General features: G+C 33.5%; 1 protein-coding gene across 3 annotated transcripts; it reads left to right on the plus strand.

Moving 5' to 3' along the window:
- The first annotated feature begins 3,507 nt into the window (after positions 1-3,507).
- LOC120347184 (carboxypeptidase E-like) lies at positions 3,508-16,761 on the plus strand. Of its 3 annotated transcripts, none has more exons than XM_039417070.2 (11): positions 3,508-3,744; positions 4,081-4,173; positions 5,883-5,986; positions 7,467-7,559; positions 9,479-9,616; positions 11,049-11,187; positions 11,685-11,831; positions 12,094-12,233; positions 12,771-12,990; positions 13,410-13,558; positions 14,385-16,761. In XM_039417070.2, exons 1-10 carry the CDS (start codon positions 3,591-3,593, stop codon positions 13,517-13,519), a joined length of 1,338 nt encoding a protein of 445 aa, XP_039273004.2. In that variant the 5' UTR covers positions 3,508-3,590; the 3' UTR covers positions 13,520-13,558; positions 14,385-16,761. The 3 variants fall into 3 exon arrangements, with proteins under 3 accessions (XP_039273004.2, XP_039273006.2, XP_039273003.2); XM_039417069.2 differs by lacking the exon at positions 9,479-9,616 and adding an exon at positions 8,038-8,196 and having other exon boundaries at positions 3,522-3,744; XM_039417072.2 differs by lacking the exon at positions 9,479-9,616 and having other exon boundaries at positions 3,515-3,744.
- Positions 16,762-17,220: the final 459 nt, after the last annotated feature.

Raw genomic sequence — 17,220 nt, forward strand, 5'->3', positions numbered from 1 at the left:
TGAAAGTCGACTCTTTTTATAGTTTTCGGGAATTGCTAATACCATATTTGTACACCTCACATGTACCAATCACTGATGTCCATTTACATGTCGCCATATCCGGAAAGGTGCTGGCATACAGCAAGCATAAGTAACTGGCTTCTGACCTATAAAAAATCTTCCTCTTTGACGAAATCACTTTGTATTATTACTTGGTTTATGCTTGCCATATCTTTCTGTTCAAATTTCCCCCAAAATGATTTTTTTTAATTTCAAACATTTCTGTTTTCAAGTTCATTTCTGTAATAACAACATTGAAAGACTGCTTAATTTGATGTTTCCCTTTGAGTATATGGAAAGATAAATTGATATATATTTTCAATTAATCAGATCAACACGACCAAATTTGAAGACTATGTAATGATTCTGAAGCACCAAAGTATAATATAACAATACAATATGACCAGCACGTCTTGAGTCTAACAAACGATACCGCATATGTGATAGCTATCATCAACATACAGGGCTCACGGATAAATCTTGATAGCAACTAGTTGGGCATTTATGGCACAAGCTTAGGAAAGTCAGGCTACGGCTATTATTCTTTGTTTACGGTTGAAAAATACCGGAAGCAATGTGCGATGTAAGACTGAGATACGCGATTGTAATGACATGATGTTCACAATATTGGTTATAATGATCCTTTGACTCAACTACTATTTGAATTATAATAATTTTATAATTAACAACTTGCATATATTACATTTTATTTAAATATGTAATTTGAAACCTCTAGCCTCTCAAAAAAGTCCAATTCTTGCGAGTTTTTGTTTCACTTACGTTTAAGTCCTCTGATTAAGTCGTAATTTTAAAACTTAGTTGTCCTGGTAGGAATTTAGTGTTTTCTGTCTGTATAAAAAAGAGTTAAAATGATCGGAAAAATCATATCATTTATACACGCCCACGAACCGTTTCTTTTATAAACGTAAATCGAACTTGGAAAGTTGGCTTCATATTTGTGTACAAAAATTTTGCATTGAACATTTTAATATTTTATTGAGCTCAAATTGTATTGTCATGAGCTGCAATGCCGTTTCGTTGTGACTTGGTGAGTGTGGGGTGTTATGCAATAAAAACAGGCCGCCAGAGAGTTAATTTTTTTAAAACACAAAAAAAGAATTCCAGTATACAGTAATGGATTGCAACAATCATTGCAATAATCTGAGGTTAAATTGATACAGTTTTGAGGTGCCTACATGGAATATTTTATGATGTAACACTCCACGAATTTGACATAGGAACAGTGTTGTTTGGTGGAACAATTTAGGGAATCGACTTATTGATGCTGATTTCCCACGCATTGTCCCTTCCATGCTTGCGAATTAATGGCACTAAGACTTTAGGTTTCAAATTTGCTATTTGCGAATTGACTCCAAATCCAATTCCAATTTTTTCATCATTTTCAAGTTGAAGATTGCCCTGTCGTGTCTACTATCCTCAAAACCTACTACTGACAATTGTTTGTGTAGGTATTTAGCAGAAAAGTAACTCATATCAGAATACCTCCATAGCAAGACATGTAAGTCTTTTGCCGAATAATCTCCAACAAAAGTCGGGCCAAAAGTCGGGCTTATTATGCAAGTAGAATATAATGCCGCCAGATTGACGTTGGTACCCTGTTCTATACCTTCATGATCGAATTCAGAAATGGCTAGAGCAAAAAAACAGACTGTACATCAAAAAGCAACAGATTTTCCCATCAGATTCTATCGAAAAATTTCACTTCACTGCCTCAAGCTGATTTGCCCTCATTCCATTCAAAATCATACTATTCATTTTTGTCCAAGCAACACGAATCATTTTTACGTTATTGTTTGATATTTATCCAAAATCATTGAAGGGCAAATTGTAAAGTATATGGGCATTGGGCACATGTTCCAATTTTGGGAATTAAAATAAGTTAGATTACAGAATTGAAAAAATTTACCCACTGCAATCGTTCGTGAGACGCTCGTCATCATGGTACCGTGTATCCCCCAAAACAAGACTGCGTCTTATTTCAATTTCCTTACGAAAGGGCTTATTTTCGGGGGATGTCTTATATTTTCATTTATCAAAAACAAGGTTACAAAGTGGAGAATTACGAGATTTACAAATATACAAAATAAGAAAACCGATATCCATTGTATACGAATAACAAGTTTTATTCAAAATAACTGCAAAACATAAATTATTATCAATCATTTAAAACGTACAGGGGCGATTTCTTGCTATCGACTAGGTCAAAAAAAAATTCGCGTTATTGACAAAGTCATATTTTAAGGGGAGGGCTTATATTAAAAATCATTTTCAAAATTCAGGCTAGGTCTTCGGGGAAACACGGTAGCCTCTGGTGCGGATGAAATTGATTGATTGATTGGATGGGTTCCAACTTAACAAAAAGTTTAGATTGTATTTCTAACCTTGGTATACGGTTCTGAGTATGAGCGTTGAGATATCAGATCATTACTCCAGTTAGTTTGTGGCTTTCAAAAACATGTCCATAGAACCTACATGTTTGAATAATAAGCCCGTAATTGAATGGGAATCTGTGATTTGTCATACTATTTCGCCTTTTTACCGAAATTATTTTTTCACAGTATTAAATAGAACATCTTATCTAGTCTATCTCGATAGGCAAAATATTTATAGCGTACCTTTAGTCATGATTTTATACTGAAACCGTTCAATAATTTTATCCCACAAGAAGCGGTGCATTCGATGCCGACGAGAGAATAATAAAATCACAGTCGAAAAAAGGTCATCACGGCTTACATGCGTAAATTACAATCGTACGTCGGATTCCGCCCTCGTTTGATTTCACGGTATCATACGGTCTCAACTCGTATGACTGTCGTAACGTTAGTATGTGTATTATTATTATTCATAGATAGATACAGGAAACATCGTATTCCAGATGTGCTGTTTTATATTACAGTCTCTGTTATGAGAATATGTTTCCGATATGTACTTAGGTATTATGAAATGCAAAGAAAGAGCTATACTATGTTTACGGAACAGACCATACTCCAACATCGTAGTCTACAAATAGAGTATAAGATTACATAGCTCTTGACTTGGTGATTATTTATTCAAGTACAGAAAAAGCCGATAGCAAAATCATTTTTTCATGCGCAATTGGCGATGCGCCACAAATAACAAACGTCTCCGGGTGGTGGATCTTGTCTGGTCTGTACTGAGTAGAGACTATTCATTTTTCGTATGATAAGAAGACACTACCTATATTGCGTTAAATGTTAACAAATCAGCTGTGCAGGCGGGATTCGTTAGAAATTCATGAGATATGATCCAGCCTAGCAATTAAATATTTTCTGATGAAAATATTTTATAGTATCAATACTATAAACAGATAAATAGTTTGAACCAGCAAAAATATTGTACTCTATTTTCTGCGGACGCACAAGCGTATATGAGAGGGCGAGGGACGTGTTTTAGGAATATTATCAAATGACTGATGTATCGTCTGAAAAGACAGACTTTCAAGTAGCATTTGGTTGTATTTTAGTGGTTTATCAGTTAATTTGTAGCAATTTATATATTTAAAGATCAATATGTCGAGATACGTGTTGTTAATAAGCGTTATTATACTCTATTCGACCTCCCATGCTATGGGAAGCAGCGATGACAATGAAATTGAGCTAGATAAGCATCATAATTACAAAGATATGACACAAATATTAAAAGCAGTCAACAAAAAATGTCCAGGTAAGCATTTGATGATTGCAATGGTAAGAGATGAATGGATTCCATATTCAATTGACCTTCGGATAACAAGAGTTTGCTAAATAAGTTTTAACGATTGAAATTTCTGCCTGAAAACTTATTCTGAAGGAAGAGAATCATCGAGATTTGTCTTCGTACATTCGGCTACGAACTAAATTAGTACGATTACAATTAGGGTCATTTCCCATGTATTATAATGAGTATTGTGATTACATGCAGTACACAGTCCCCAAGTATATTAGCTGTATTCGATATTGCTGTACATAATTATATTCTTGCATCGAAATTTCTATCAATTTTGCATATTCATTCTTTCAGACATAACAAGATTATACTCCATCGGGAAAAGCGTACAGGGACGTGCTCTTTTGGTCTTGGTAATATCAGACAAGCCAGATGTCCACGAAAAAGGTTAGTAATAAATATGTACAGATTATGTTCACGTGTATTGTATCATATGTATTATAATACACATTTAAATTTCACGCAGGCTATTAATCAATTTTATACCAAATATATGTGTTGTGCAATATTCTAGCCACACATAAACGCGAGTGAAATTTGAAAACAAAATCATACGAAACCTGGAAATTTTACGTCATATGATGAAAGCATATTTACAATATTACTTATGTTGAATTATTCATAAACACAATGCATATGATGCAAAGACGCGGGAACGACGAATCCCAAAATCGATATCCTGGCATTTGCGAGAGCGAAAACACCTCCATCAATGGCAGCTCTTGTATTAATTTTCATAATAACTACCTTTGCATTATACCTATGGGATATCTTCACACACTAATATGAAATTAACCCCGTGGCTTTTCCCAGGAGAACTCAAAAATCGAAAAAATATGGATTTTTTTGGTTGGCTAATTAGAGTTATATCGTATACGTGTTTTTGCGTTATATTGATCTTCCGGCATTTTGGATTCTGACGTATGAACAGACGGACGGCGTTGTGTCCACCGCAAAAGTAAATATACCTTTGAAGATTAAATATTGGATTTTGTGTTTGTCTTGGTTTCTTGAGAAAACAATACACGGATGGTCATATAGTAGTTATTTCAGTATGTACATGTTTGGATTGTTGCATAAGATATATTGAATATCTGAAAGATCATATGTTAGCTTTATAAATGATTTAAATTGGTAACAGGCGAATAGTTTATAACGTCGTACGAGAAATGCTCTGCTCTTTTATCGTATAGCGTTTCATATCACTTAAAGACATATGAATTACCAACAATTTCGGATATGACTGCTGCTCATTATATACAAGAGTGTAATCGCATATAATCCCATTTATATTATGGTACAAAAAGAATAAGGAATGTTCGATTATTCATTAATCGTTGTTTCAAATGATATTTGATAACTGGGAGGTCTGTAATACACCATTCCTGTTCAAATTCAGGAGACTCCAAGACAAACAAGCTTTATATGTTAAATAAATACGTCGATACTAAAAGCCAGAAGGCGACCTTTACTCTTTTGGGTTTTGACCCTCATACCTGAGTTATGATATACCACTACTAATTTATTTATAGTCGCAAAAAATCGATTTTGAAGAGTGATGATATTATAGATACTGCAAATTCGACAATTTCTTCTACCAGTTTGGAGGAGTAGTTTTACAGAAAAGCATGCGTGTACCTTAAACACTGTTCAAATCTGTTACATCACAAGTCAAAATCCACCACCTCACCCATCCCATGGTGTGTTTTAGATGGGACAATGCGGAATCGGAATGTCGGGGTTTATTTAATTAAACTATTATAGAGGCTCCGTAACTAGCAGTAGCTGCTTGTGTATTTCTTGTTCGGAATGAAATGTGTATAAATACGACGTATACAAAATAATGTTTTGATCATTCTGAGGGTGATTGTTACAGTTTAGTCTTTTCTTCAACCCCGGGAAGCCTTTTATAGTAATTCAGGAGTCGAAATCGTCATCATTGTATATTTACCTACAAAATTTTTTGTATATTTGTAGATCAAGTACTTTGTCGGTCAGCATCATAGCACAAAAACAAACTTGATTGAAATCTAACCTTTTATTTCTAACTGATAAAAAGAGCGGTATATACAAGTGACGATATCCGTTTTATTCAGGTGAACCGGAATTCAAATATGTGGGAAATATGCATGGAAACGAAGTTGTCGGAAGAGAACTCCTTCTTAACTTAGTCCAGTATATGTGCAATGAATATAAAAAGGTATGTTTTTTGTTGATGGTGATAAACAATATAGACGACAACGGATTACCGATTGTATTCTAGAACTAACTTATATGGATCGAATTTTGCAATTATTTTCCTTTCTATATTCATGTAGTTTTTCTTTGCATTTGAGGCGAAGGTTTGCCCGGGATAATGGAGACTATTTTAATATAGGAAAAAGCTTGAAAAACAGTTCAAATGCTAGCATTTCCATATTATTTTGTTCAATAATACGTGAAAAAATGTTAAAATTATTCTATTGATTTTACTGATTAATCAATTCATATTGAAAATTAGATTAATCCCCATCAGTATAACGCCCGAGTGAATTGAAAATTGCAAAATATTTATCGGACTCGCTTTGGTGTTTTGAGCATAACCAGAACTGACATAATTTTCTATACCAGATTTTTACACTTCAAGCGAATCGGTCGGCATGGGCAACTGCTAGGCGGCCACATTAATATGAACATTATTTAACAAAAAGGATCACAATAGGTCATTAGGTGCCATTCATTATTAAAATTAAACAGAGACATATGTTCAGATATTAGTTGTTCCCGCAGACCGGTAATTTCTCAAACAAGATTAGCGCAATTACAAATGCAATTGACTATGAATATGTACCGTCGTATACAGGTGTTCGAAATATCATCTTATTAAAACAAACGAAAAATGAGACTGGATGGAATACTACGGCAGTGGTTGGGAACGTTTTAAAAGTGCAAACCACCACGCAACATTCATCAGTCTAATTATTTTCTCTTCAATACTTTTAATGTTGTTTTCACTACGCCTTTACATTTATGGTATTCCCAAGTTGTACAATGTCATACGCTATATTTGCATACATTGGACCTACTAAGGTTTCGCGAGATTCGAAATGGCACTTCAGAAGTGTGTGTACCAATATGGAGGTAACTAATTTTTTTTCGCCTACTTTATATCAAGTTGTGTAAAGAGGGGATATTCACTTGGCTGACACAGGCAGTTCTCAAACTCGTAATAGAACAAAAATAAGAAAATCGGGTTAAAATATGGCCTAACTGGGTACTCATACTACGGGTGTACCCTCAAAATACCTAGAAAATAGAGAAAAATAAAAAATGTGTGTTTGGCTTGTGTGGCCGCGGAACAGCAAATTTTGATTTATTTAGTATACTTCACGAATAATAGAAAATATTTTTCGAGAAAAATTCTATTTCTGCTTACCTCATATGTGTGGCGTAAATATGATTTAGACTTGGAATATAAATAATATTGCTGCTCACCCGAGTCTAAGTAGATACGGGAGCTTGTTTTTAATATAGATAGGATACTCACTTTGATGCATATTCCATAAGGTTGTGAAAATGGATTGCTTTGAGAAACGCATTATCGTGCACTCCATTCTAAACATATACCCGATACGTTTCCTGTTTTGTGGCGATGAATGAAAATTTGAATCAAATTTATGAATTTCATGGTAATTTTTCAGGGAAATGATACGATTAAATATCTCGTTAATAACGTTCGCATTCATGTTCTCGTGTCAATGAATCCAGATGGCTATGAACAAGCTTATAATACGGTATGTATGAATCTGTTTTTAACATTATGAAACTGCTCATCACGGTTTTCATTTGCCATGAAAATTTCCAAAAAAGAATTATTTGAATATAATATGCTTTTACTGAAAGCAATTATCAGTTATCAAGAAATTATCCCCTAAGGATATGTGAGGAGCTACGATATTTGGTTGGAAGTACCGGAATCTCGCCGGTCTTTATTACATCTTGGAGTAAAGAAGCTGAAATTAGTCAAACGTTTCTATTCTACTAATTTAGGCTATAATAATCGCAATGTAGTATGTATATCCTCTCTGCTTTCGGGCCAATCGTTATTGGAACAACTCCTGCTGCCATGATAAAAAGTGATATCCGTGGTTTTGGTTTTATTTTATTTTATTTCCACGCTGTAAATCTATATAAACATGACACACAATAATATTGATCACTGGGAATTTTTGTAAAAAGAATTCGCACCTTGCAACATCTTATATCTCTCAGCCGTTTCCAAAGGACTACATGACAGGGCGAGCAAATGTTCGCGGAGTCGATTTAAACCGGAATTTTCCGGATTTTTCTCAAATTGAGTGCAGCACAGAAGACTCCAATCACCTAGCTTTAAACCGAGATTATGCTCGTGAGGCAGTAGAGGGTCTCATCGTAAGTTTTAATGTCGGTGTAGTGACGTCATTACGTGCGTAATTCTGTGACGAACGTGAACAATGACCAGTGTCACAAGGTGTGCACCTTGTATGTTGCGTAATTTGTAATTTAACATCATCACTTGAGCATGCATTCACTGTAGATTATAATTCCATAATTTTGAAGATCAGTATTGTAAGATCACATAAAATTTAACATTATCACTAATTTACTAATTGTTTAAATTTTGTGAAAATTTTCTGAAATTTGTTTGGGATAATTTTTCAATATTGCAGCTATGTAACGCTCAAATAATCGATAATTTTTCATATTTGACGCAATCTTTTTTGTTGTAAAGTGGTTCAAATTTGAAATATTTTACTCAAGTTACACACCAGCTAGGAATAGTTTAAAACATGAAAAAAAAAACGAAATTAATTTTTCTTATCATCCATCATTTACAAGACATGAATGTCTAATTTCCATACGATATATGCAGGCCACACCATTCAGTACAAAGCAAATCTCGAAAGAAGAGGTTTTGTATTTTCTTACAGACTTTTGTGATACAGTAAGTTGCGTCGTACACCGGATTCCGCTTTATGTAGCAACTAATAAAAAGAACTGGGTGCGGCGAATTTTTGAAAATGAAAGATCCCGAATCCATAAAATTGAATTCATTACGAGAAATCCACAAGTATAAAAGCACGAAAATCACACGGAAGCATTTTCCGGAATTAGGAAATTTGTATGTAAAATGAAGATCTTCAGTTAGCCATAACAAAAATTCAGTTAAAAAAAACAAAACTAACTGTCGTTTAGGATTCATTTTCATCTTTGCCTACTTCCTATTGACATCTCAATAGTAGCATAACAGCAAGAAAATGAGGTGTTTTTACACAGAGCAATAGCAGCAGCATGATTACAAAGCAGTCCTTTGATGTACTCTATGTCCAACAGGCGGTAAACATACGATTATGACAATGTTCCTCCCAACCTTTGGCAACCGCCTGTCACTGATTATATCGAATGAAGATTTCTATTCGAGTCTTATCTAAAATACTGGTACCTGTTATGTATGTACATCGAATTGTGTTGCATAGACAATTAATCTAAAAATTTTGGTTTTAAACTGATGATGCGAATCACTGTTTTATGTAATATTTCCATATTATTTTGGATATATTACTCATCCTTGGTTTCCACAGTCAAATACCTATTTCAGTTATATAGATTGTATATACACACGATTTCACGAATGTATTATAGGTAATTTATTTTCATCAGCTTTTATTTATAGAACATCAACTCGGGGCGTCATAACGCAAATGGTGTTGACTTGAATCGAAATTTTCCAAAACTGGGTGCTAGGATATGCAAGAACCCATCAAATAATAGCTGGCTTTTGGGATATTCTATGTCATGGCCAGTTGATGAGGTAGTGAGTGGGATTATTTAGAAAAGTATGCAACTTGCACGATAAATTATGTTTTAAAATCTTTTTCATTTTTTTTTTAATTTTTACCCATTTAAATTAATTTTATGTTTTTTTTAATATTATGAAACTAAATATAAGCGTATTGAACCAATTTTTTCAGTTATTTTTGATTGATCTGATAGTCTAAACACCGACACGTTGTAACTTTATTCTTCTTAAACTTTTTATCCATCTATGTTGAATTTTAATTTTTTTTTTTAATTAAATGATACTTTTTCAAGTGTAAGATTATTAGACTATCTTGTTAATATCTATCAGTTCTAATACCGTCATTTCATAAAGCAATCCAGGCAAAGGAAATAATTGCTAATTGAGATATTGCTTATATATATGTAAACGTGGCTATAAGCGTCAACTGGTATACATCTCGAGTCAGGGGTCGGGTCTTGAAGACAATTTTCAGTGCGGCTGATAGGCCAGCTGTAAATTCAGACTCGATAATGTTAATTCTGAGCAAGCAATAATATGATTATGATCTTTATAACTTTTCAGTACATTTATTTTATGGGCCTATGAAATCTAGAGGCATCAAATGTCCACTAATTTTCAATGAAATTGTTTCTAATTTTAGGTATTTTACTTGCTTAGTCTGAAGTGAAATGTATCGTACACAGTATGCGGCCTCTTTTATTATTTTAAAACATCTGATCTGACCCGGTCCCATAACTGCAGTAATGAAATTCTCCTGTAGAATCTATCATAAAGCAAGCGTAGCAATATACTAGAATAGCATTTTCCATTATTGATCCTAAAATAGTCTTTCTCTCGTCATTAGAATTACAGCCTATTTGCTGTAAATCAATAAATTCATTAATAAATCATGAGTGAAAATTAAATTGTCAAAAGTTTGACCACAACAAATAGAACTGTGGTGCCTTACGAAATGGCACGAAAAAGAGATTAGAAAAAGCGTCACCAGTAATTAAAATGACCCCTTGGGACAACAAAGAGCTGCATTAATTCATTCGTAGTTAGTGATGAATGTTTTAATTTCCTAAAAATATTGCATGGCTGCATGAAGTTTTTATGTTTCAATAATATATCCTGCTATTGTTTTGTAATCCTGTATTCGAATTCTATACTCTGCTTCTAACATATACACAAGATCTGATCGAAGAGTACACTACTGCTTGGTATTTTTAATCAAGTATACAAATTCGAAAGACAACATTTTTCGTAAAAATTACTGATCATTAATCAATAATTATCTAAGTATGTTGTGTCAGAAAATTTCATTATTTCAAGCTTTAGTTAGCCACGCTCTCAGTTTTAAAGACTGAAATCATTTCGAAATCAAAAATCCAGAAAAGCGTTCGAATTTTTGATTCGTTCTTATCATATTTTTTCTGAACATTTACCATTTATTGTCCAGTTGGAACCAGAAACGAAAGCAGTGTTTGAATGGATTATGGAGATTCCTTTTGTCATCTCTGCAAATTTACATGGAGGTGATTTAGTGGCAAATTATCCGTATGATAATACATGCAACGGGAAGACAAGAGAGTATCACGGTAAGAAGCATTCTACCAGTATGTGAGATAGTATACTTTTCGCTGTGGGGAATGCTGCTTAGCCAACTTTATGTTTCATTGAGGACATTTATACTGAGGATACTTGGGTATTGTGTATACTGCACTGCAAGTCCTTTCCCTCGTTTATATTTTACTACGAATCCGTATGTGTCAGTTGCCACAAAGATTCATGAACGAGATTGCATTATAAATATAAATAAGAATAGCATAATCTTTTTCCACGACATTTGAGATAAGGTTTCGTTGGATATTCGTACTTCGATTCTTCAGACAAAACAAGATATACCAGCAAATATGATAAATCATAATAATGGTCACTTAAAATGTGTGTGCATGTGCGATACTCATACAATTTTAGTTTCCATTTCTCCGAGTTGTGTATGTGTAGTATTCAGTCATTCTACTGCCAACCGGAAAGAAGTTTCATACAAATCTTCTCTTTCATTCTAATGATTTACCAATTCTATTCTTTTCAGAATGTCCCGATGATAAAACATTCCGTTACATAGCGTTATCATACAGTCAGAACAATCCAGCTATGGCGTCATCAACAGGATGTGATAGAAGTGATCACTTCCATTACGGCACAACAAACGGTGCAGAGTGGTACAGCGTCAGAGGAGGTAATTTCGAACGTTTTGCATTGGACTTTTCCTCTAGATTATCGACTCTGTTGAGTTTGAAGTTTTCTATTTTTCTCTCACTCGTGCTCTTTGGTCTCTCATATTCTCTTACTTTTACACATATATGAGTACTTTTCTACACAGACATAGTTACCCATACGCTTAATATAAATATATAGAGCATTTATACCAGACACTCTCGATCATGCATTTTTTAAGTGTTCTATTTTTACAATTACTATTATAATTTTCTCACCTACAGGAATGCAGGATTTCAATTATCTTGCTAGCAATTGCATGGAAATAACATTGGAATTGAGCTGTCAAAAATTCCCACCTCCACAAAATCTTCCATACTACTGGAGAATGAACAAAAACTCTTTATTGACCTATATTGAACAGGTTAGGAATTTGATTCGTTTTAGGATTTAAAGTTATTTGGTGTAATTCCTCAACGTTTTGTACACTTTTATCACGGGATTAAAAAAACTTTTTCTTGTCCATCACAACCATATTTATCTCATAAATCCGAGATTGTCATATATAAGCCTGACCAGTTGAAGGTGTATGATAAAGCGAAGCTCCTAATCTCGAATCAAGGCCAGTATCTAGCTATAGTAAAATATTTTCTATAATCTATACAGTACGATTTTTTTTATAGTCGAATTTTATAGACGGGTAAGGTCAGACCATAATTTTATTTCGATTTTCCTTATTTTAGTTCTATTCCGAGTTCGGGGAATCTCTGTGTTAGCGAAGAGAATATCCCCCTGCCTATAAGTTCCAGTTTCACTACAACGTGATGTAAAGTAGGCGAAAAAAATTAGTCACCTCCATATTGGTACAGATACTCCTGGAGAGTCGTCGAATATTTATTGTTCTGCCTAACGTAATCGATATTATCGATTTTCAATTATCTTGAAGTAAATTTTATCACAGGTGACATGTGGCGTGAAAGGCTTCGTAAACGACTCTTCAACAGGTGCGGGAATTCCTTATTCTCGCATTGAAGTCCGAGATATAGATCATTATATCATCACAGCCGCAGATGGAGACTACTGGCGAATTTTGGCACCCGGAACTTATGACATCCGGGTCACCTCACAAGGTTACGATGACTCCCCTTATAAACAAGTCACTGTTCCGGATTGCACAGCAGGTATGTTGAATTTAGGAAGTATCTAGAATTGGTCTAATTATTGCAATAGTTCAAATGTTCAAAAACCAAAGGAATTATTATCTTTTTCACGTTTTTTTATTCGATAAATCGACGCGTTAAAGAGATGTTTATAAATAAATACATATTTGAAGAAATACAATGCAATTTTTAAAAGTATAATAGCACAAATCAATGCTATGTTTCCCACGTTTATTGAATATATTATCATATTTAAAAGATTCCATGAGGTTTTAGGCTAGTTTCTGAATGTCTTAACAAGTTGCCTTGAATGCAGATAAATAAGATTATATGTTCGTATAGTTTGTGCTAGGTTTAAATGTTTGATTATTTGAAAATTCAAAGTTGCAAAATTTGATCAAAAGTTTAGAAACAAGTTTATTAACGTATTTTCTGTTTAGGCTCAGCTATAAGATTGGACTTTTTGTTGAATCAACAATCAAAGAAAGAGATCAAAGACGAACTTGGGACTATGAGAGCAATTTTGAGATCTTTGGAAAACGAGGACTGAGACATTACATCACCAGTAGCGTATAGTTATGACAAAAGTATATCGTCACGCTAATAACCGAATTGCGTAAGTCATTTTTAGCAGTTTTGAGAAAAACGTAAAAAACATCCTAATGATTTTGTTATGCCATTGAGAGTCAATAATCTGCCATGGTTCAATTTTTTGATCGTAGCCGGATTTAAGTTAATTTGTATGACGCAGTTAAGTGACGTCATAATGGCGCACTGTGACTTAGGCAGAAATGTGTCTATGACTTGGGGACATACGCAATTTGCAACTTTACTATATGCACCATTCCTGAAAACTAAACAATCCAAAAACGAATGTAATTCTCAGTATCTACAATGCCCAATCCCCAAAATAGCTAACCAGTTTGAATTACATTATTTTTTATGTTTAAAAATATATATTTCATCAATATACCACGTTCTGCACACCCACCGAAATAAGATTAAGATTAAATATAAAGAATAAAACAGCAATGCATCCAATATAAAATCCAACCAAGGTGAATTGAACTCGGACAGTGAATATCACAAGTGCACGCCTTACTATACTGTAGTATAAATTCAAATTAATACGCGCTAAGCTAGAATCCGAGATGCAAAAACTCGAAAATACTTCGCAGAGGTTATTTTTGTCTTTGTGACGTCACAATAATCCAGCGGTAACAATGATAATTCATTATGACGAAACAATTGCACAAATGTGCATGACATACTAAATCTCCATTTTTATGGGTTTCGGAATTCTTAAAATAAAATCTGAGTTAACAGACAGGTGCGCAGCAATACATAAATACCTATTTTATAAAAAATTCAAAATCGCCAAAAATGACTTACGCAATTCGGTTATTAGCGTGACGATATTTTGTTTACTTAGATCAAGGATAAATCTCAGATAAGGTATATTCAGACAATCTGTCAACTAACATTATCTTCCACCGGTATACCCTTTTCAATTTTTCACCGATGTAGTTTTCAGAGTGTTTTTTGAGTATTTTTCCTGGTTTTCTAGTTTCAGTTTTATTTCAACACAATTATTACTTCAAGAAATATATTATGATGAAAATTTGACAACAATTTTTGTGGACACTGTTTTTAGCAAATTACTTTTACCTTTCTATGTTTTTATTCTATGTATTGTGATCATGTGACATCGAAGTTCAATAATTATTGCGTACCTACTATGTATTGTATGCTTGAAAAACTAATCCTCCATATCATATGGGTCTATCTTTATAATGGAATTGTTTAACAAAATGCGTGATTGAAAATTACTACGTGAATACAAGCAACAACTTTTGCACTAGATTGACAACACAGGATTTTTCGGTAAAATTTGGTGTAACAAGTACATTTGTAGTTAGTTATTCACATGAAAAATGTATTTATCAAATTAGTTGTTTACTATACGTTATTTTCGTTGTTTTTGTTAAAAAATGTTCTAGTCTGATCTTTATTGTATCTTATCCTACACACACACACTCATAGATTTTGTGTGAATCTTCTTCATATAAGATGATTTCTTTTCAGTTGGTGGATACCACAGGGTGCTGTTGTATGCCCAATTTTCTTCCTATTTTATAGGAAACCCAAATCTCAAGATCCTTTCATTGCGTACATTTATAGTATGTATGAGAAGGAATATTGTCTACTTCTACACATTCCAGAACTTTCGGAGTGCATGCTCGTGCAATCGTTCTCGATTTGATCTATTTTTGAATTAGATAGTAAACTGTTTCTCAACAAGATTACATCAAAATAGTGTCTAATCACAGTAAACAGATCCCTCAAAGGGTTTTGTTTGAGTATATATAGTCAAGCACGTTTGTAGATAAATCGCACTGCCATGACGCGGACCAGGTATGATACATACCAGGAAAAGTACATTTTAAAACTCAGATTGCTTAAAATCAATCAGAATAATATATCTTCGCTATAGACGTCAGCGGACATCCAGGCTACTGAATAATTCACGCCTCCTTTGGGGATGGAATATTCAATTATTTCATCGAAACTATGTATGGTAAATATACATATCCATGGTCATAACCTGAAGAACTACATTTCATCTATCTCCCCAGTGACGCCAGAGGTCAAATTTAACTAAACCTACATATATATATCTGTAACTGAATATTTAAATAAAAAAACATTTGCATGTAACACATATAACTATGTAGTTTTAGCCAGAAATCATTCTATTTTTGTGTTTTGACACCACATTACTCTTCAAGTGTTGGAAAACATGTTGTTTTTTAGTATTCTTCTTCTTTCTCAGCGAGGCTCAATTTGCACATTTCAACGTTTTTTTAAATATTTTTCATTTTTATGTCGAGATAATATAATCCACTAAGCATGTACATTTCGTAATTATCTTTTTAAAAGTTATATTCGTGTTTGTTTATGATTTCTAGATGTTTTTATTGTAACTTTATATTTGGTCGATCGCTAAACATTCATGAATTCAAGAATCAAGACACGATGCCCTAACGCAATGTATTGAAAACAAAACTAAGTAACTGAAATACACATGCAATTGTGATCTATACTAAAAAAATTGCAATTGTCTTGAAAATATAAATTTGACAAACGTGTTTCAAGATGTCATTGACATTCTATCAACATTTCAGAATCGTCATATCTTGAATTACTGTAAAACCTCAGATACTTTTGCGAATATTAGTTAATTGTAGACTCAAAAACACAAATGTTGCTTACTTTTGTAATTCTATTATTTTTTTGGGGTATTTTAACATTATGAGGTGTTTTTCACCTTAACTCCCAAAAACTATCAAAGCCAGAAAACACCGATATACAATAAAACTATTACGATTTTGAGGAGAGAATAATATTTTGCCATGTCTCTGTTATTATAAATATTCTAATTCGTGTCAGTAACGATCATATTATCGTTGGATCATGATTTGAAATTTTTTTGCCGGGTTATGTGCAATATAATAACAATTCCTGTATATAGTAAATATTATTAATTGTATATTCTATTGTGTCGTACACAATACGCTGTAATCATGTGCTATAGTTGTGTTGTCCAAATAAATGTGGTACGTATATGGTTGTCAATAAGACGACGAGAACTTGACTTTGCCAAGCGTGAACCTAGTATGAAATTGATCTTTACAGTGAGTTTCATTCAATGCCCTCACTTGATTGTGTAGCCAGAAGCTTGTTTCTGGAAAACATCGTTTTGTATTTTAATAAATTACTTCAAGAGCAAAATGTTGTTTTTTGATGGATGGACATTTGATCAAACATTGCCGACATGTGCAGCGTGACATTAAAAATTGCTGATGGGTGTGTGACTGCTAAGCAGTAGAAAGTCTCTGACCGACGAACATCTGCAGAGAGAGTGGTATGTTTCGTCTTTGTTAAAATCTGAAAAATCGGTTTAGCATGCGGGTTGAATATATGCCACGGTATCATAGATGCTTAACGTACAAGAGAAGAATCAAACTAACACTAACCTGGCGGAAAGCCCAGGAAATTTGTATATAAATATAATTGAAGCATTCAAGTTTTTCTATGCGGGATATTACACAAACAGGTGGGAGTAACAAGAACGGCGGGAAGACCTGAAAATCTATATTCAGGTGTTTCTATGCGGGAAATTGAACTAATAGTAAAGAGTAATGAAAATGGCAAGTAAAATGCGGAAATGCATAGAAAAACAGGAAGTCT

Source organism: Styela clava, chromosome 11 (genome assembly GCF_964204865.1).
Source record: "Styela clava chromosome 11, kaStyClav1.hap1.2, whole genome shotgun sequence".
Lineage (NCBI taxonomy): Eukaryota > Metazoa > Chordata > Ascidiacea > Stolidobranchia > Styelidae > Styela > Styela clava.